The sequence below is a fragment of the Ostrea edulis genome, chromosome 1 (genome assembly GCF_947568905.1).
Source record: "Ostrea edulis chromosome 1, xbOstEdul1.1, whole genome shotgun sequence".
Classification (NCBI taxonomy): domain Eukaryota; kingdom Metazoa; phylum Mollusca; class Bivalvia; order Ostreida; family Ostreidae; genus Ostrea; species Ostrea edulis.
Window position 1 is genome coordinate 86,500,278 of NC_079164.1, and position 22,774 is coordinate 86,523,051.

General features: G+C 35.5%; 1 protein-coding gene across 1 annotated transcript; it reads right to left on the reverse strand.

Moving 5' to 3' along the window:
* Positions 1-1,038: 1,038 nt before the first annotated feature.
* LOC125676894 (uncharacterized) lies at positions 1,039-20,778 on the reverse strand. The gene is made up of 9 exons (XM_048914777.2): positions 20,537-20,778; positions 14,158-14,424; positions 13,123-13,352; positions 5,039-5,228; positions 4,402-4,506; positions 3,230-3,350; positions 2,447-2,574; positions 1,766-2,018; positions 1,039-1,646 (listed from the first exon to the last, which is right to left on the reverse strand). Exons 1-9 carry the CDS (start codon positions 20,586-20,588, stop codon positions 1,397-1,399), a joined length of 1,596 nt encoding a protein of 531 aa, XP_048770734.2. The 5' UTR covers positions 20,589-20,778; the 3' UTR covers positions 1,039-1,396.
* Between the last annotated feature and the right edge of the window lie 1,996 nt (positions 20,779-22,774).

The following is a 22,774-nucleotide window of genomic DNA, read 5'->3' on the forward strand; positions in this document are numbered from 1 at the left end:
TTGGAACCTGGATTGAAGATAGTCATAACACTTCGGTATTTAGCAACAAGAGAGTCATATATATGTACAAGTCTAATGTACGGATTTTGAGTTCCACACACTACAATCAAGCAACAAAAGCAGCAAAAACACAGAGACTGTACTTGAAGCACACCTACAATTCAGCAATAGGGGCTGTTCTCTGTTTCTTTTTGTTTTCTCTTCTTGCCATTCTTCTGTGGTGGCATTCGATTTTTGACAAGGTTTAGACAGCACGTTCTATAATCTAACGCGTACATTCATTTGTCGTACAAATTCATAGTTCAATTGCACAGTGCTCGTTTTGCACTCGCCATCAATTGCATATTTTAGTATCGTATTCGCATAGAATTGCACTACATTCCTATTTATCTGAGGAATACCTGCAGAAAAATATTATGTATTCAGACAGCTCATTGTTCAAATATCGTCGTGGTTTACGTTCTTACATGTACTCATAGTAAAAAAAAAACTGAATACAATTGCTTGAAAATCGATAAATTTCCAATATTGTCCAAATCATGCTAAAATTGGAGCCCAATATCTTGCTAAAACTAAAAATATTGGAAGAAAAAAAATCTTCTTACAGCAAGATAGGATAAAAATCAAAAGATTTGATCCATAAATTGTAATTTTTACACATGTGTTATTTTCAAGGAAAATGAAGGCCAGTTTTTGTAGCTTGTCCTATATAGTCCTTTGAATTTACACTATGTCAGGAAGCATTCATATTGACCCCGTGTTCTTGAGAAAACTTTCAAAAGATGGCACAAATTTTTACGAATTCTTAATTATCTCCACTTCAAAATGGACATGTTACTTCATTTGAACAAACTTGAATCCTCTTTACTCAAGTATGATTTGGAGCGAGTTTAGCTGAAATTAGTCCTGTGGTTCTGGATAAGTTAAAAGTTTACGGACAGACGGGCGGAACGACTGACACCGAACAAAAACTGATTAGAATAGCTCACTTGAGCTAGAAAATAACCCACGCAGAAAACAATTTCAACAATGCCACGAAGTGGGTAGTATAATGTATAATTTATATCCATACTAGAAATACTGATCTAACTACCATAGATTGAAACAAAGTACCTTCATTGTTGCAAATGACAAGCAACGGATTTTCAATAGAACACACAGTGAATGTAAATATATCAAAATAACCAATCTTACAAAACGTTTACGTCATTCAGAATAATGTCGCTTCGTTCAAGCCCTCAACAGGAAAAAATTCTCATAAGAAAGAATGTTCGTTTGCGAAATATCTATTTCTGCATCAAACTAGTCTGTAATGTAATATTAAAGCATTTCTTGAATAATATTGCATGTCCAATATAAATGAGAGACGGTCATTGGAAAATGACTTAGAATTGATTTATGATGAGAACAAGATGCAGATAGTAGTAAATAAAACAATCTCCAACAAAGTTAAGCGCCAGACGGCGAATCCAGAAGTGGGACATGGGGATTCAAAGTTGGGTTGTCCAGCACACAGTGACGTCACGTTCCCGCCAGATGTTGAATAGAGGTACCGCGTAAACTCATCGGGTTCAGCTATGAACCAAGTCACGCCTACCAAACTCAGGGAATTGTCAGATACAAAGCTGGATATGTCAAACAAAAATCTGAAAATGATATGAAATATCAAATTATTTCATTGGGAATATGGTGTTCTAAAACCCAGCATTTTACGGTAACTTCTTTGAACTGTTTCGTGTTATGAGTGATTACAATTTCACTTTACCTGGATCCGGGGGGAGTGGTGTAAGTTTCAGTGTCATTGGTATTGATGACATTAGTTTGTTCGTACAACAGAAAGTAATAGTAGTGGGCAGTGTCGGGAGGCTGAGGCCCTCTGTAGGACATCACATTGTCCCCCTCCGCCATTCTACCCTCAGGGATGTTCACAACCATCCAATGAAGTAGCGGGCTCTCCCGAGTCCCTGCCGTGTGATTTGGAACATCTGGATCTACACAAAGGAGCGTGAATGTTTTGCCTGCGAGAAACAAAAATGTGTTTGTAGCCAGTGCTTTGTTTTAAGAACAGAAATGGTTGTCGAGTTTCACACCAGATGATCTAACTTTCCATATCTAACGCTAGAAGACATTCTTTTAAACAAGATTGCTATACGTAACCATGTCCCCCACCGCCGCCAAAAAATAATGAAGCACAAAAGTCATAAAACTCCTGTAAAATTTGTCAAATCAAAATGATGGCGCAATATGATCAACTACACATGGTGACTAAAAATCCTACAAAATATGAACAAAATCCGTCGAGTGGTAACTGAGCAGTTGCGTCCACAAAGTGAAGTGAGACGGACGGACAGACGCATGGACACTGGTATATCTATGTCCTGCGTTGCGATGGGGGGATCCTTAAGACTTATCACAAAATGTAACCAGAATTGACTAGTTCACTTACCAGTAAAGTTTTTAATCTGGGTATAAAAGCCCAGAGCTGTGAAGTCAACGATGGGATCGGCATCGGAGCGAACATCCCACGAGTCGACCTTACCACTCCCAAGTGGATTCAGCCGAATTGTCCTAGATCTGTGCAGAAAGAATGTATTACGAACAAGAGGTCCATGGGCCACATCACTCATCTGAGTCACCTTGACCCATACTTTAAAGATTTTTTCTATATATTCGTATTTAAAACTTTGATCCCTATTGTGGTCTCAACCTATCCCTGGGAACCATGAGTTTTAAAAACTGGAATCTGCATTATGACATGAAGCTTTCATGTAAATATAAACTTTTCTGGCTCAGAGGTTCAGAGTTTTTAAGATTTTCCCTATATATTTCCATGTAAAACTGATCGCCTATTGTAGCCCCATGGTCTTAACAAACTTGAATCTGCACTATGCCAGGAAACTTTAATGTAAATTACAGTTCTTCTGGCCCAGTGGTTCTTGAGAAAAAGATTTCTAAATCACCCTACCTTATTTTTGTGATTATCTCCCCTTTGAAGGGGCATGGCCCTTCATTTGTACACATCTAAATGCCCTTCACCCAAGGATACTTTTTGCCCAGTGGTTCTGAAGAAGTCGAAAATGTGAATAGTTTACAGACAGACGGTGGACAACAGGCGATCAGAAAAGCTCACTTGAGCTTTCAGCTCAGGTGAGCTAATACACAAAAACAAACCCTAAAAACGATTGTGTTTTAGCAAGGAATCGGCTGTGCTTGATGCATATATACATACGGCATTGAATACACGGCGCAGCAGGATGAAAAGAAAAGGGCGCTTGGTGAAAACGTGACGTCAACATTGACTGTTAGCACGATGTTGTCAGGAATAAAGGTTCTGTTGTGGCTTCCGATGGCTGTTCAAAATAAAATAGACAATAAGCGTACGATGCAATACTTTTAACTAGATGTGTCGAAGCGACAGAAATGCCTAAGGGCCATAACTTCACCAAAAGTAGTCCAACTGGACCCATGTATGCACTCGACCTTCGTACCTATATATCCCAAAGAGCTGGGTACGCTAAACATAGCATCTCGATTGAAGTCAGCATTTCGCAAATTCTATGGTCGTTATAACGATTCAGTTCGTCAATACAACCTATCATTGGGTCAAATACTGTCTAATGTGTTTCATACCGATTGTTAAGCCGTTCTTTGCACACTGATTTTATCAGTGTTATCTTATTAATCTAAATAATTTGTTGAAGACCTCCTGTGTATGGAAACGTCTTTTGTTTTGAAAGTGAACGTACGTCTTATAGATATAAAATCCGAAACCGTAGTTATAATCCGGATTTTCAAAGAATTTATGGTTTTCACCACACTCAAATAAAGTTTTCTATAAAGCCACATGCATATTAATAAGTATACAAAACTTTCATGAATGCATTATATCTTTGTATGAATTTGAAATAACACATTAAAAAATCTATACAAATTAAAGATGTAGCCAAGTTCATTTCAAACCATTCATTTCAAATGATTTTTTAATGTCAAAAGTCAAGTAAAAAGTGAGCGTGATAGTCATAATTGTCGTGTGTTCGTTATATTTATTAGTATACGTGATTTAAAACAATTTTAGCAATAATAGTACTGTAATATGATGTAAGATTAGCACTGTTACATGAAACAGTAACGCTACGTAGACTTTATTGAACATGTGTAATGAATGTTGATGACGTAAGGCACGTAAATAAATGATGTCATAAAATATCTAAAAATAGACAACGTCTTCGCAATTCAAAATGTCTATGTATGACTGAGATATGAGCGGAAACTGTAAATTGTTCAAGTCTAACGGGTATAATTCGGCCTAAAAATATCTGGCTGGAACTATATGCACATCATAAATTGGAAAAGGGCAAGTGATGTTTCGATTGGTCAAAATGCACATCCGTCAGAACTGACCTTCCGATATGAGGTAGGGACAGTTATAGACGATTCTTCTGTTTGCCATGGTCTGTATGGAGTATGGATCCATATTGACCTCCATCCAATTTATCCCAACAGGACCTAGAAAAGAAAAGAAAATCATTTTGATTAATATCTCTACTCTAAATTTTTATGACAATGATCACGATAAAAGATGCAGACCCGTATTTATATCAGGTGACCATCATCATTCATGGGTATTTTGATTATTGAATTTAGAGGTAGCCACACAATGCATGTGACATGATGTTTCACCATTACAAAACTGTAAAATGGAAAAATCTATCGACTCTTGGGGATGGATTGGGGTGATATAGATATTGGCAAAATGGCCATGTATCGTGGTCTAGACAAACTGTGTTGTCATAAGCAATGTTCTAATAATTTCCTACTGAACATATTTCTAAAATTTTTATATGGTATAAACCCCTACTATCATTATTACAAAATCACCGTTTCATGTGGGCAGAGATACAGACGACATGTTCGACATTGTTAATACGCCTAACAGAATTTAGGGATTCGGTCTTTGCATTATACATGTAAGCAAATATCATTAAAAACTCTTTAATGCATTTTATTAAAGGATTAAAAGGTAAATATTGATATATACCTGTGAGATTCAGGTACTCCACTGCGTCTCTCATTGTATACGACAAAGATGTCATATTTGTTAGAGAATTGCCCAGTTTCTGTGTCCACTCCTCTGATAGATTGATCCGCCCGGACTGTCGAAATAGCAGGAAGGCGTAGACGTTAGCGGTGGGCGAGGACCGTAGAGGACCATGATAATCTTTGAAAATCTGTCGAATTAAATTCTTGATAATCATTGTTTATCAAGATATTTCGAAATCAACCCATCTCAATTTAACCTATTTCCTAATTATATTTCTACTTGCTCCTTACTTTGAACAAATTTCAAACCCCTTCAAAATACTTTGACGTGTGTTTGGTTGAAAATCTTTACCAATTGTAATGATAGCCATTTCCTCATGAATGCGAAGTAGTTGTAAACAATATGCACATTAATCTTATTAAAAATATACTACGTCTATTTTGACGACTGGAATTTTAACAGATATAAAAGAAGAATGTAAATATGAACATGAATTTCATTTTTTACATCACATTATGCGTTGCAGTTTATGCCCTCATGTATTTTACAAAATAGATTTTATTTCTTAAATATACTGGTTGTTCTGAATAACGAAAATATGAAAAACTAACGACGACAACACCATAAAAAGCAACGACGGGTATGATCACAAATGTTCGTTTCATCCTAAGATTCACGATATACTACAAACTATAAGATGATGATAACCACTTAACATTCTAGTATTAAGTAAAACTATTTAAAAATACCAGACGGAAAAAAGATCCATGTTATTATAGTTGTTTTGTTTTAATCGGCATAATTACATTGAAATATGTCCATATGAATATTTAATCTTATACATAAATAGACTTATTTTAATCATCTTGTGCTGATACAGTCTATATTATTTATTACATAGTGGTTATACATGAAGAGGGATATAGAAAATATCCTACGCTTTCCGTGTTTGTGAATTATGTGAATTTCAAGCTTTTGTACTACTGATTTCAAAGGGGTTATTCGATCGATCGATCGAGAGAGAGAGAGAGAGAGAGAGAGAGAGAGAGAATTACTTTTCTCAATGAACAGTAAAAGTATAGGTAAACAAGAGATGTTTGTAAAACACATATCCCCCCCCCCCGGGTGCAAAATTGAAAAGGGTTATACACACATCATTTAATTGATAGTAGTATCATCAATTCAAAATATTGAGTAGACAATATCTTCCTATGTCAAGAGTGAATTGACCATGTGACCTAAAAATCAATAGGGGTCATCTACTCCTTATGCTGTACCAGTGTACGAAGTTTGGTGTCAATCAAGCAAATAATTCTTAAAATATAGGAGACAATATATTACTATGTCCAGTTCAACAATTGACTTTTAACCTCAAAATCAATATGGGTCATCTTCTCCTGAAGATGTACCAGTGTACTAAGTTTGATGTCTGTCAAGCAAAAGGGTTATCAAGATATTGAGTGGACAGTATATTACTATGTCCAGTTTAACCCTTGACCTTTGACCATGTGACCTCAAAATCAATAAGGATCATCTTCTCCTGAATATACATCACTGTACTAAGTTTGATGTCTGTCAAGCAAAGGGTTCTCAAGATATTGAACGGACAGTATATTATTACGTCCAGTTTGACCCTTGACCTTTGACCATGTGACCTCAAAATTAATAGGGATCATCTTCTCCTGAAGATATACCAGTGTACCAAGCTTGATGTCTGTCAAGCAAAGGGTTCTCAAGATATTGAACGGACAGTATATTCCTATGTCCAGTTTGACCCTTCACCTTTGACCATGTGACCTCAAAATCAATAGGGGTCATCTACTCCTTAGGATGTACCGGTGTGCCAAGTTTGATGTCTTACAAGCAAAATGTTCTCAAGATATTGAGCGGACATTATATTGCTATGTTCAGACTAGATTGACCTTTGACCTGAAAAACAATAGGGGTCCTCTTCTACTCATAACCAACCCACATGTGAAAAATCATTATCATCAAGTGAATGGTTCTCAAGATATTGAGCGGACAACATGTCATCTACCGACCGACCGACCGACCAACCGACCGACCGACAGGTGCAAACCAATATGTCCCTCTTCTTTGAAGGGGGGGGGGGATAAAAAAAAACATACACGAAGACGTTTAGTAAAGCTTTAGCGCTTTCATTTCAAATCTTCAGAAACTTTCCACCTATAGATATAGATAGCTAGATAGATAGATATAGATATTGATGATAATTACTTTTCGCAATGATTGGTAAAATTATAGGTAAAAAATGAAAAAGATACACGAAGACGTTTAGTAAAGGTTTAGCGCTTTCATTTCAAATCTTCAGAAACTTTCCACCTATAGATATAGATAGCTAGATAGATAGATAGATAGATATAGATATTGATGATAATTACTTTTCGCAATGATCGGTAAAATTATAGGTAAAAAATGAAAAAGATACACGAAGACGTTTAGTAAAGGTTTAGCGCTTTCATTTCAAATCTTCAGAAGCTTTATATTTAGTAACATAGGGACGTTACGTCACAAACAGCGGAAATATTCAGAAAAATAAAATTCATCAACAGCAAACATCAACCGAAAAATCTTAAAAGAATACTATGCCCTCCATATCTTAAAGACAATCACAAGGTCACAAAGTGTGGGGTTCCACAATGCGGCACCTGTCAATACATCACGGGAGGAATTCACAGTGCAACTTTAACGAACGGATATTTAAAAGTTAATGCCAACATGTCCTGAATCCAAAGAATTTTATATTGGGGAAACAAGCAATCCGCTTCGGGCTCGCGTGCAGGTCCACAAACAGCATATCCACAACCCGGAATACAGGCAAATTCAACTAAGTGAACAATTAGATGTTTGTGGACAAAAACAATTCAATATAATTCCATTTTACAAGTTTACAGAGATATGAAAAGAAAAAACCATTTCATTGATATGTTCAAACCTAAACTCAATAATTCAGTTTAATGTTATCATATTTGTATATGAAAATGTTTTCACGCATTACTTTATAATGACATCACTGTAAACATTACGTTTTAACGTACGATGTCTTATGACGTCGAAATTTGTTTTCCCCACATTGCTTTACTATGACGTCACAATGAACAATACGTATAAACAGTCAGTATATAATGACGTCTACATTTCTTTAATTTTAACGTACCGCTGTTTGTGACGTAACGTTGCTATGTTACTAGATGTAAAGCTTCTGAAGATTTGAAATCAAAGCACTAAAGCTTTATTAAACATTTTCATGTATCTTTTTTATTTTTTTACCTATATATATATATATATATATATATATATATATATATATATAACTAACACGCAAGATTACACACAAAAAAAGTACTATGACGTCACAGTACACAAGGTGAAGAAAACGAACAGTGATCAATCTCATAACTCCTACAAGCAATACAGAATAGATAGTTGGGCAAACACGGACCCCTGGACACACCAGAGGTGGGATCAGGTGCCTAGGAGGAGTAAGCATCCCCTGTTGACCGGTCACACCCGCCGTGAGCCCCATATCCTGATGAGGTAAACGGAGTTATCCGCAGTCAAAATCAGTGTGCCAAGAACGGCTTAACAATCGGTATGAAACACGTCAGACAGCATTTGACCCAATGCGAGGTTGTATTGACGAACTAGATCGTTATAACGACCATAGAATTTGCGAAATGCTGACTTCAATCGAGACTGTTGAAATCCCTATACCATGAACTTGTTTGTCAATAGCGTACCTCGATTTAAAAACTGACTATACCCAGAACAAGCTCTTGCATATCGAATCAGTTGAGATATATAAACACCACATGCAGGTGATAATGGAATATTGCTACATAAATGTGGGAAGTTGACGATGGAAAAGCTGAAATCATCCCGTTTGTCATACAGTTAAGTTGTCAGTTTGCCGTTAATGTCTACTTTCAATAAAATATCTAAGTATGAAGCAGAAGTGGATAACTCTATGGTGTCCTTTATTTCGAGCTCACAGGGATATATAAAATCGACATATGAGTGAAAGCTATCGTTGTTAATAGACAAAACGTCATCGATATATCTAAAAGTCGAATTGAAGGTCACAGCGAGAGATTTTTTCTTCTCACGTAGAAGTTTTTGAATAAATTCTGCTTCATATGATTATAAAAACAGGTCAGCTAACAAAGGAGCACAATTCATGCCTATGGGAATTCCAACAGACTGTTAGAAGACCTGATCACCAAAGACCACGAAGATATTGTCAATGAGGAACTCTAGCATATTTTTTCAGTAAGTATTACAATTGAAAAGTAACGTCAAAGTTGATATTGCGCGAAAAATATTTGAAATGATATTTTTCAAATGTATTTCGCACAATATTAACTTTGACGTTTTCAAATTGTATAATACTTACTGTGACGTCATAGTACTTTTGTGTATGTAGTCTTGCGTTACGTTGCTATGACAGATAAATACGACTGAAGAAGACCGGTCAAAATATTTTTAGAAAGTGTTTAGAGGTGTGTGGGTGGTTTTTTTATATATAGATTTTACTTCGAAATAAAAGATACCACAGAGTTGTCCAGTTCTGTTTCATACATGTACTTGATATATCCCTGTGAGTTCGAAATAAAGGACACCACAAAGTCGTCCACTTCTACTTCATACTTAGATATTTTATTGAAAGTAGACATTAACGGCAAACTGACAACTCAACTGTTTGCCAAACGGGATGATATCAGCTTCTCCATCGTCAACTTTCCATATTTATGCTGCAATATTCCATTATCACCTGCATAAGGTGTTTATATCTCTCAACTGATTCGATACACAAGAGGTTGTTCTGCGTATGATCTGTTTTTAAATCGAGACAAGCTACTGACAAACAGGTTGATAGTACAGGGGTTTCAACAGTCTCGATTGAAGTCAGCATTTCGCAAATTCTATGGTCGTTATAACGATCTAGTTCGACAATACAACCTCGCCTTGGTCAAATGCTGTCTGACGTGTTTCATGCCGATTGTTACACCGTTCTTGGCACACTGATTTTTACTACGGATAAATCCGTTTACCTCATCAGGATATGGGGCTCATGGCGGGTTCGACTGGTCGACAGAGGATGCTTACTGCTTCTTGGTACCTGATCCCACCTTTAGTGTGTCCAGGGGTCCGTGTTTGCAAACAAATATCATATACATGTACTACACACTACGAAAAAATGACAACCATTAATAATCTACATTGTTAACAAAAATGGAATACTGATATATTAAATGGAAGGATTTGGATGTCTTCGTTTCAAGCGTGTCTAAAAACGATGGTGTAGGGAGTTTGTACCATCATCGGGACGTGATGAGAATGTAATGTTTTTTTCTTTAAAATTATAGAAATTAGACAAAATCTTCTAAAAGTACGTGATTATGAAATAAAATGATAAGATTATGATTTAGAAAGAAACAAAAATTGTTGAATATGGAAAGTCGTACCATTGTGGATTCGGATATGGTAAATTGATTGACAGTCATCATGACTGCAAAAACACAATTAAAATATAAAATCAACACAATTAATAGATAAATGAATCTCGTACTAAAATCACCAATCCAAAAGATTAATGGGAGAGAAGTCTAGGGAAAAGATACTGTACCAGTGTTTAAGGTCAATACCCCCCCCCCCCTTTCAAGGTAACATTAAAGCCACAGTCCAGAAATTCTAATATCAAAATATAGAGATCTTTATGAATCCCCTAGTGTTAACCATATTGAACCAGTAAATTATATATCTAACAATGAGGCTAAATATGATATACTAGTTTTCACTCAAGGTCAATAGATTTATCTTTTATTTTCCCCTTTCAAGGTCAAACGAATTAAAGCCACGATCTTGAGACAAAAATAGGAAAAAAGAGCTATATAAATCCGTACTTATAATGATTTCTAATGGGTTTTGTAATTGTTTTTTTTTAACATAATGTTTAAGTCAAACAGTCCCGTGGGGATCCGGGTAAGAATTGGTCCTCAGTACCCCTTTCTTGTAGTAAGAGGCGACTAAATGGGGCGGTCCTTCGGATGAAACTGCAAAAACCGAGGTCCCGTGTCACAGCAGGTGTCGCATGAGAAAGATCCCGCCCTGCTCAAAGGCCGTAATCGCCAAGCATTGGCCTTAATTTTGCAGCCCTTCACCGGCAGTGGTGACGTCTCCATATGAGCGAAAGATTCTCGAAAGGGACATAAAACAATATACAATCAATCAATGAAACAGTCGCAATGTCGGGAATACTCATTATGGTTAAAATAAGGACTTCGACGTTAGAGCAACGAAGGAGACAAAGTGTATTTCCATCAATCATAAAACAGAATATCTCATCGGGTGATTATTGACGATTAGGCTGTGGAAACTGATTAAGCTAAGGATTTAAAAATTATCCTAGATTCATCCGAGTGTAATAATTCAAATTGTTCATCTGGACGGTATGATTTCAAACGATCCATCCTGGATTTTTCTGTGCTATTTCTCTCTGCATTGGTCCATGTTGGATTTACGTGACCTTTGTTGAAGTGTTCTCCTACTAGTTCGGTCACGCGTTTGGTTTTGATGGTTGATCGGTGGTTGTTGGTTCTAAGTTAGTTAGAATAATCTGTATCTCGGAACAGGCCCTCACAACAGGCCTCTGAGTATGTAGCAGAAAATTGCAGAATCGCTCCAAAACGATTTTTAAAATCACCAAAGAATAAACGCGTAAATTTAAAGCTAAAATTGAATACAACTAAACTCAATGATAATTCGTAAGTCTTGACACTGCAAAAAAAAATAATATTGTAAACTGAACACTTTGAAATGTCATTTTTATCGATTCAAATTGACTGCCATTTTACCGGAAACTGTCATCGGAACACCCTGCTGTTTTCGAAAAGGAATATTCAAAGAATAACCGCCCACTACCATAGATGGAAAAGAGAGAAACGTACCTTTCGCAAAGAGCTTGAGGACAGAAAGGGTACGATGTGCAGTGGACACAGAATTACCCTGTAGAATTGAAAGAATCTCTGCAGTGCTATCTAGGGAAAAGGTGTTTGACACTGCAATCTGGTTAATTTCTTTTTCATTCAGGCCTAATGAAAGCAATTTTCATCAAAGAAAAAATATTAAACCTTCATATTAATTTGATTTGACGCTACAATGTTGACTTAACATTTATATCTTAATTTACAGTGTTTACTTGAAATTAATAAGTTAGTTTTCCTGTAAAATAACCTTTTCCTTAAAAGGTCATATCTCCATATTTGGGAGCTGCGCACCTACGCTACGACAAGTTCCGGTAAAATGGAAGCTGTACAGCGCGAAATTCAAACTCGTAGGTTTTAGTTCTCTTTTTACGCTTACTAAAATTACATTAATGGCAAGTCAGTTGTGAAGGTAACTTTTTTGATCTTATATTATGATAAGTGACATGGTTTTACCGAAACATGTACTGAGTGCAATTTTTATTATGATACATTGCTGGTATAGGGGACGCATTCTATCGTTAAACTGGGTTTGTAGGACATTATAACTTTAACGATAGAACATTCTATGTAGTTCGTAGTCTAACATTAGTAGTTTCCCCAACATATTGTTGGCAGTCTGATTACAATCAAACTTCTCACTTCGCTCGATATACGGACAGTCGCTACGTAGCTTATATCGAGCGAAGTGAGAGGTTTGATTTTAAGCAGATTGTATTGTTGCCCACATTATTTACAGTTGGTGAGGTATATGCAATTGTTGGTTTTAAAGGACAGTTGATTCAATACAGGCAAAACTACTAAAATTATTGGATCAACTCTGTTGCAAAATCAACAATTGCATATATCTCATGAACTGTAAACAATGTAACCAACAATATGGCCCCTTTATGTATTTTCTATACCTTTGCAGGAAGTTCAGCCATCATCCCTATCAAGTCTACTTCTGTTGACGACTTCTTATTACCTGCCTGGTAGTACATTTTTTTAAATCTGTTTTTAAATTTTCTACAACTAAAGTGATCATCAACTCTTTTGCAACAATGATGGTGATCATTTACATGTACTCGTACATACCTCTGATCTGTTGACGTCATTTCCGGGAATGTTTAGAAATATTCCATGATTAATCAATACACCCGCATCAAAAACAATCATTGTGTACAATTCGTTCTGATCTGCTAACCATGTCATAGTTGGTCGATTTCGGACACTCCAAGGCTTATAGATCATGGGCTGTGTCGGGTCCAATTCAATTTTCCGGCTCTCCGTAACTGACCAGACGTTTCCACACCCACTGTATGACCCTTAATCAAAAGTACCAACCATCAGGCTAGATTTAAGATCAGCTATCGTACTGCAAATTTCATTAAGCCAAAGACTTACAATGGGCTGGTTTTTTTACACTCGATCTCCACCTAATAAAATCGTGACATTTGATTGTCTGTAAATCGTATATAGACTACGCTATACAATTTAGAACGCTCCCCCAAAGAGATAATATCAGTTAGCATTCTCACTATAGCACTTAGCAGGCTTGAATTATTGTATATATTACTGGTATACTTAAGGTAAACACTAACCTCAAAGAGAGAAAACTCTTACTGGTTTTACATTGATAAGTGACTATGATTCTTCCATAGAAATATCAGATTTATGAGCCATTCCTGTCAAATTTTAAATGACAAGGCGTGATTGATTATAACTTTGTATGCTACTTGGAGTGTATACTTTAACGAGACTAGATACAATATACACTTTATTTTTGTATGTACTAGGTTGCATAGATAGACAAAGGGATCGCGTTTTGTTTGACGATCTTGCTGAAGTGTGTTTGAAGCTCCTTGGAAACATTTTACTACTTCCTACTTTCTGTTTTCAGCTTTCACTTTTCCCTCGCAAATAAGCAACGACACCCCAATTCATTTTGGTTGTATTGAAATGTTTCTTAGTGTTGTTTAGTTTCTGCCAAGCAAATTCAATTAGGTATCAGGCCTCCTTACCATAATATTCTGCATTTCCATAAATAGAAAGATTCAATTGATACAGAACTTTAAGTAAAATAGTTTCACAACATTGTTATGCAAGTTTATGAATAAACGAATTTTGTACCTCTTCCTGTGTCAAATGTCACATTCACATACTTGGTCACCAGAGATTCTTGGAATATATAGTCGGTTCCAAAAATACGGGAGACGAGACTGTATGCCCTGTAGGGGAACGGGTTGATGCAGTCCGGTGAGGAATAAGGGTTGGGACATCGGGCAAAGTAGCTACTCCCAAACCAGAACCGAGAATCGTTCTTTGCATTCCTGACGATATGAGACAGACAGTCTGAAAGGTCCACATTTTCTGACGAGCAAGGAGAGCTGACGACAACTGTAATGAAATAACCATATTGATATCATACATCTATTTCTTTAAGCAAATTGAATGACCTAGCTACATTCACTGTGCATGTACAAATCAAAAATGCCTCGGGCAATAGTTTATGAGGTCTTTCACACCACTTCGGGCAATAATTTATGAGGTCTTTCACACCACCTCGGGCAATAATTTATTAGGTCTTTCACACCACCTCGAGGGAATAATTTATTAGGTCTTTCTCACCACTTCGGGTTATAGTTTATTAAGGCTTTCACACCACTTTCACACCACCTCGGGCAATAGTTTATGAGGTATTTCACACCACCTCGGGCAATAATTTATGAGGTCTTTCACACCACCTCGAGCTATAGTTTATTAGGGCTTTCACACCACCTCGAGGGAATAGGTTTGAATGTTTCCACGATATATATGACATATAGATAACTATATTTGGTCATACACGTTAATGTTTTTCCTGTATAAAATTTATTCTCTTTAGAACCAACATCTTTTAACTGTTAAACCAACTCTCAACAGTTTAATTACATATACGATCTGTTGACTGGGCAATGGTCTGTCCTATTTCTATTGGCTACGCAAGCCATGTGATTCTTGGTCTGTTTTACGTAATGGTGAGGTTCACTGACTTGACTAATGATGAAATACAGAATTTATTAGATGAGACACAGAGCACAAACACCAAAAATAATTATCAATTAGGATTTGGGGTGTGTTTTCTTTTAAACTGGTGGATAAGGTGATAATTAATGTATGCAATCACACTGTCCTGTTAAAAGCTCAAAGTCAACAAACCATATATAAGCATCTAGTAAAAAACAACCTAAAAAGAATGAAAGTGTATAGCAAAACAGTTATAGACTGTGTCCTCGGACAACAGCTGTTTTGTTTGACCCTCAAACAGATCTGTTTGTCCTCAGTCTACGGTTTTGGGCAGCAGCTTTGCTCTCGTGTCAAACAAAACAACTACGTTATTCTCGAACCCAGTAAATAACTGTGTCGTGTAATGTAATAAACTTTACATACAAGTGAATGTAAAATTGGAAATTGTTACCCCGCAAATATTGAACCATTGTCAATTTCGGCTTCGCCTCGGCTGACAATCGTTAATTTCTAATGTTACTGTCACTTCCATGCCATATTTAAGAAATGATGATCACGTTTTCGTGTATGTTGCAAGATAACCTCCTTGGTTGAGAAATGTTGTTTTGACATATACACTTGTTTGGCACGCTGTTTTTGGCTATATTTAGATCTAAAACTTCATAGTTATTTCGGATTTCAAACATTTCGGTTGAGCATCACTGAAGAGACATTATTTGTCGAAATGCGCATCTGGTGCATCAAAATTGGTACCGTATAAGTTTTACATTATAGCCGAGGCGTTAGCGGAGGCTTTTATATTTCAAACATTTCGAGAACAAGGAGGTTACCCTGCAACATACATGAAAACAAGAACTGTATTTCTATTCTACTACGGCTCAGAAATATACAGCCAATCATTTACCTATATGGCTACGAATTAAGTCACTGTAACGTCATGAGTTTCCGAAATGGCCTACATTGGTTTATGCTGACGAAAAAGGTGTGATGGTAGGGGAATTCTAAATCTATTTTGAAAAAAAAAAACTATTTCAAGAATTTAGTTTGATGTTAACGGATTCAGTTCAAGGAAATTCATCGCCATATTTAAATGTGTATCACTCTCGGAATGCAAACGATTGGTTTATACTGAAAGGCAAATGTTCTTCAGTCATTTATGAATTTGTTTTACAACATATATTGATTGATATTTATGATCATAAAATTGAATTATCAGTCATCGACTTTATTGTTGCATTAGCAAAACTCGAAGTGCAAGCGAGATGTGTGTCAATTTTCTCATTATCAATAAATACATATGAGGGTATAACGAAGAGTAATGACATTCCTTTGATCTTTGCAATAACCGATGTAGAATTATATACATATAACAATACAGGTATTTCGATATACCGCATTTGTATCAAAATTCACGTGCAGTGCCATGAAACAGTCAGAACTATTGACCGGTCAATAGTTTAAATGTTGCAGGCTCATTTAAAGATGTTAAGAATGAACAAACAAACAAATGGTATTTTCTCTACTATAGTATTAGACAATGGGATAATGAACTGTAATATGTCGGATCTTAATCAAATCCTAAATATTCCAGACAAAAACAACATCCAAAAGCATGGTGCAAATAAATCTCTCTCTCTCTCTCTCTCTCTCTCTCTCATTATTATAATTTTCGATGTATAGTGTGTTTTAGGTAAATTACACTGAACTTTAACAGGTCTTGTACCCGATTATCCTAACTAGGGTATGTTTGTATTGCGGATTTGAACGCCCGGTCCGTGGGAGTTTCTAGTCACTGCATTATATAGTTAACAATTACCATGAAATATATAACATAAAGCTTATTGAATTTAAAAGCGTTTTGGTGTTGAGTTAGTAGGTATTGTCCATCGTGGTCATATATACAGTGGAGTAGTCACCCCAACATGTTCTCTCTAACGTGAACAATGGCAGCTGTATGCTCGACTGAACGCAGTTAAGGATGAATGCTACACCAGAGAAATTTAATGATATGGATGAAAAGTGGAGGAAATGTACAACAATATTTTGAAAATATTTTATTTAGTAAAAAAAAAAATGCACTTTTAGTATAAAGCAATCTGGAAAATAAAATTTATATCCCCTGCTGGACTCAAACTTGCGATCTGTAGTTCAGCAGTCGACGTGCTAACCTACTGAGCTACCCAGCTAGGCAACATCGTCGCAAGCCATGCCTATTCTCTCTGTTTACACTACGTGAAATGCCGTGGCTGTATTATGTTCTGTAGTTAGATGATATTCCTCTGCATATGTTCTGTAGTTAGATGATATTCCTCTGCATATGTTCTGTAGTTAGATGATATTCCTCTGCATATGTTCTGTAGTTAGATGATATTCCTCTGTATATGTTCTGTAGTTAGATGATAGTCCTCTGTATATGTTCTGTAGTTAGATGATTGTCCTCTGTATATGTTCTGTAGTTAGATGATAGTCCTCTGTATATGTTCTGTAGTTAGATGATAGTCATCTGTATATGTTCTGTAGTTAGATGATATTCCTCTGTATATGTTCTGTAGTTAGATGATAGTCCTCTGTATATGTTCTGTAGTTAGATGATAGTCCTCTGTATATGTTCTGTAGGTAGATGATAGTCCTCTGTATATGTTTTGTAATTAGATGATAGTGTTCTGTATATGTTCTGTAGTTAGATGATAGTGTTCTGTATATGTTCTGTAGTTAGATGATAGTCCTCTGTGTATGTTCTGTAGTTAGATGATAGTCCTGTGTATATGTTCTGTAGTTAGATGATAGTCCTCTGTATATGTTCTGTAGTTAGATGATATTGTTCTGTGTATGTTCTGTAGTTAGATGATAGTACTCTGTATATGTTCATATATTGTGAGTTCCATATTCAACTTTTCGAAAGTTCCATAATATCAAATCAATTTTAAGAGAGAGAGGGAGAGAGAGAGAGAGAGATAGTAAAAATTGGATACAAGCTTTACATGATGATAGAAATCAGGTGAATGGAAATAAATTACGAACATATCGTACATGTGCATACAAAAAACCGTGTACCAGCCCATATGTTAAGTCAGTCCTGAATTGATCTCCTAGGTGAGTTCTAGCAAATTTTAAAAGTGGCTACCTTTAACAATTGGAACTGGTCGATATGCCAAACCAAAATTACAGTTGAATGAAAGAATATGCACTTGCTGTAAAAACAACTGTATAGAAGATGAAAAATGTATTTTTAATGGAGTGTGAATTTTATTCTGATTTGAGATACTTTTTATTTCAAAAGGGTCAAGAAGTTAGTGATACTTTTATATCTCTTAATAGCAGTGACAAGTTTGTTTTCTGAATGAATGATGTATCTCTCCAATCATTTTTAGCAAAGACAGTATATAATATGTTTATCTTAGGAAACAATGTGAACATTCCATGTAGTTTATCTATTCATTATTATATGTACATGTATATGACGTAATTGATCTATTTATTATTATATGTACATGTATATGACGTAGTTTATCTATTCATTATTATATGTACATGTATATGACGTAGTTTATCTATTCATTATTATATTTATTATTATATGTACATGTATATGACGTAGTTTATCTATTCATTATTATATTTATTATTATATGTACAGGTATATGACGTAGTTTATCTATTTATTATTATATGTACAGGTATATGACGTAGTTTATCTATTTATTATTATATGTACATGTATATGACGTAGTTTATCTATTTATTATTATATGTACATGTATATGACGTAGTTGATCAGTTTATTTCTGTTTATCATTTATATGACAGTAGTATTATGATATGTGCATATTGTATTGGTATGTGACACTTTAATAAAATATTTCTGATTCTGATTCTTTATAAAGAACAATGATATGTCAGATTTATAACAATGGTCCTAAGTACTAAAACAGGGAGGGGTTCTTCATCGAGTAACAGAATTTGTCACAGCAATGAGTTGTTGATACAGCTTAGAAATGTACGTCCTTAAGTTTTGGCATTAATTCATTCCATCTTTTCTTTGGCTAAATATTCCATATTTCCACATGTGTAATCGACAGTTACAGTATCACACGAGAAACTTTCACGTGGCAAAACTAACATATTCACTACCTTATTTTCGTATGAAAAATAACTTGACCACTGTTAATGATTTACAGAATTCGGCAGAGTATGTTTGTATGTAAGCAATGGAAGCCGTTAGGAGGCGTAGATTAAATATAAATCCAATCACTGTTAGTTTCATTGTGTAAGAATCTATACAACTATATGATAGGCTGGGAGAGAGTTGTCTACTGCTTTTGATTTAATGAACATCGTACCCGATTGCAGTTTTCATATTTGAATATATTTGGTGGTTTTTTTCTTCTTTTTATCTATTACCAGTTTATTACGGTTAATTAATTAATCGGCGAAAATGACAAAACCATTCGGAATTTAAACCGAGATAACTTGAATCTCTTCAGAAAACAACTCATAAAATTACATATACATATATATCTACAAATAGTATACCCGTACATACATTTTAATTCAAACAGGTCTATTCTTAATTCACATAAGGATTTATCATGGGTGAGAGTAGGTCTATATTTTTAATTCGCATGGGATGGGGGGGGGGGGGGGGGGGGGGGGATCTACATGTATGCTATCCATAGTCTGAAGATCTGATGATCTTTTAAAATCACCCCTTAAATATTCTGAAAACCTGCTTACCAAACCATTTCATTTCTTTGTACGGTAAATTACATATGTGTAATTATTATTTGTGTCGTATCATTTCAATTTTCAATCACTGTAACATTCACAATTTTTGGTCATACTGCAAACCTACACCTCATATGCACTATATGCATAATGTATACAATGAATTATGAATACAAAACATGCCCGCCCCTCCCCCTGTACAGTAGCTTATCTTTAAATAAATCAAAGAAATGGTCAAATTCTATCAAAGTTGGGTCTATTAAAAAAGAATGTTGACCTATTTCTCATTGAATTGAATCAATCTACATTTATTTCTTGAATTTAACCTATTTATGTTAAGTATATTATTATGCAGTATACAACTTCCACTTTCAAAACAAACAAAAAATACAATTACAACACATCCCCATGTAATTAATGATAATAATACATGCACTTTCTAGATTTTTACAATTCAGGCTTCAAAATTCCAAATTTACTATAATTGCATGTATCTTGTATCCACCCGTGCATGCACGAGTTAATGTCTAGTATATTGAAATAAGGGTCACAGACGTAAAACTAATATCTGACACAACTAGACTCGATACTTTGAAGAGAGAAAATCAAAGAAACCGGTGCGAAGCAGGTTACGAAATACTTCTAAACGCACACACCTGGGCGCGGAGAGGTGACTTGACCTGGACATTTTTTTTTACGTTACAGTAACAACCGACACGAGAATTAAATGTTTCCAAATTAAGATTTGCTAATACGTTACTTAGAGAGGATTACTTACGATATATACTGGTACAAAAGGCTAGTGCACGTAGCATACATATACGGTCCATGTTAGATTTCTCCTGTTCCTCAGTACATGTACTTGCTTTATGGCCCGTTTCACAATTTTACTCTTATGAAAGACTTTTTTCGCACAATAGCAGATCTTAAATTAAAGGGAGTGGATCTAAGGTTTTGGGTACAGTCATTTAGGATATTCCGAATCTCTTTTTATGTAGCGCTGCAGACAAAAACAAAAACAAAAAAACCCAACAAGTGTATATATCAAGGTCTGTCATAATGTCACGATTTATACTACGATTTGCCAATGTGCTCAATGTTCAAAATCGCCATTATTCGCCGATGCTTGTCTCGCGATTGTTTTTTAAGAGACAGTGTTACAGATGTATTTTATTTTCGAATCAAGTACGATACGACAACTATGTCTTTTCAACAATGTACGATGTCTGTGCGATAACACGCGAATCGGAGCGATTGCGTAACGAACGTGTTGAGATCTTAGTACGACTGTGTAAAATAGATGACGATTTAAAATACGATACTCTGACGAATGACCACGAAATTGTACGATATTTGAACGAACTGTTACGAGTTAACACGAATATATATGATGTATGTTTGAAATTCTGTAATATCGCATCGAAGTTGACTGATGATGGCAATAGCTTCAATTGCTGCAATGTTTGGGTAAACTAGAACAAAAAGGTGCAGAAAATGACGAGGAAATTGCCCAATTGTCACACAATAAGCATACACAAAGACAAAGGAGGGGAAGATATCGGATAAAACCTTGGATCTCCAGACGCACTCAGTATGCATATTTTAATCATTTGCTGAATGAACTTGAAGCTGAGGACGAATTATGATTCAAACTCTTCCTCAGAGTGGAGCCAGATATGTTTCGTGAATACAAACTCACAGAGACAGACCGAATGCCAGATTACAAAGAAATGACACATGGTTCTGAATGGCTTTGGAACCTGGATTAAAGATAGTTCGGTATTTAGCAACAAGAGAGTCATACACAAGTCTAATGTACAGATTTTGAGTTCCGCACAATACAATCAAGCAACTAAAGCAGCAAAAACACGGAGACTGTACTTGAAGCACAACTACAATTCTGCAATAGGGGCTGTTCCCTGTTTCTTTTTGTTTTCTCTGATTGCCATTCTTCTTTGGTGGCATTCGATTTTTGACAAGGTTTAGACAACACGTTCTATAATCTAACGCGTACATTCATTTGTCGTACAAATTCGTAGTTCAACTGCACAATACTCGTATTACCCTCGCCATCAATTGTATATTTTAGTATAGTATTCGCATCGAATTGCACCACATTCCTATTTATTTGAGGAATACTCGCAGTAACTCTTACACGTACAGTGCAAGTGCCGCGCGATGGTTTACGATTGCTAAAAAAAAATCGTATACTGTGGCCACGATTGTTTTGAACATGCTCAAAACAATCTCTACGTTTGCCGATTTGCTGCAAGCTAGGGAGATAGCCAACGAATAACAATAAAAAGTCAGTTATATGATTTTTCTACTGGTGGCAAAATATGCTGATTGAAGTCATTTTTATCATGAATGTTTGCGACCTTCGTATCCATTTTATTATTTATACTTTCTGTATTTTTTAAAACAAATGAATACTTTCAAAAACGTAAAATATTGATATTATTGACCTCCAATATATATAAACATAATAGCTGAAAATCATCTGACCTTTTAATTGTCTCCATAGGTATTTGGTAATGTTTTCCATATTTGAACAATGGTAGTCACAAGACTTGTCAAAACACATGAATAAACCAACATATAGTATAGGTGAGCGTTATTTATCATACATGCACCTATTGAAATAAAAGGTAAACCGAAAAAAACTTCTTTTCCTATATTTCAGCAATGACGCGAAGTAGGTCGCGGAGTTCGTGGAAGGTGCAAGTTTCACACCCGAACAGCCGGTACTAAAAACCGAATCTAACTAGATTGAAACAAAATGTGTTTTCAATGTTGTAAATGATAACCAATGGATTTCTGTATATGCACATCAGTTTTGTCCCAGAGACCATAATATAGAAACACCTTTACGCCCTTTTTCAATTAATCCAACTTTTTTTACGCCCTTTTTCAATTAATCTAACTTTTTTTCTGTATCTAAAAGCTTTCAATTGTATTTTTTTTTTTTTTTATTTAGATATAACACCACGGTAACTAAATTGAAATGATCAACAAC

Bases quoted from the DNA above. Each gene is read 5' to 3' on its own strand.
- LOC125676894 (XM_048914777.2), bottom strand. From the start codon at position 20,588: ATGGACCGTATATGTATGCTACGTGCACTAGCCTTTTGTACCAGTATA. The intron at 14,425-20,536 runs GTAAGTAATCCT...ATTTCATTACAG, and splicing joins CTTTTGTACCAGTATATATC to TTGTCGTCAGCTCTCCTTGC. The intron at 1,647-1,765 runs GTAAAGTGAAAT...TATCATTTTCAG, and splicing joins ACCACTCCCCCCGGATCCAG to ATTTTTGTTTGACATATCCA.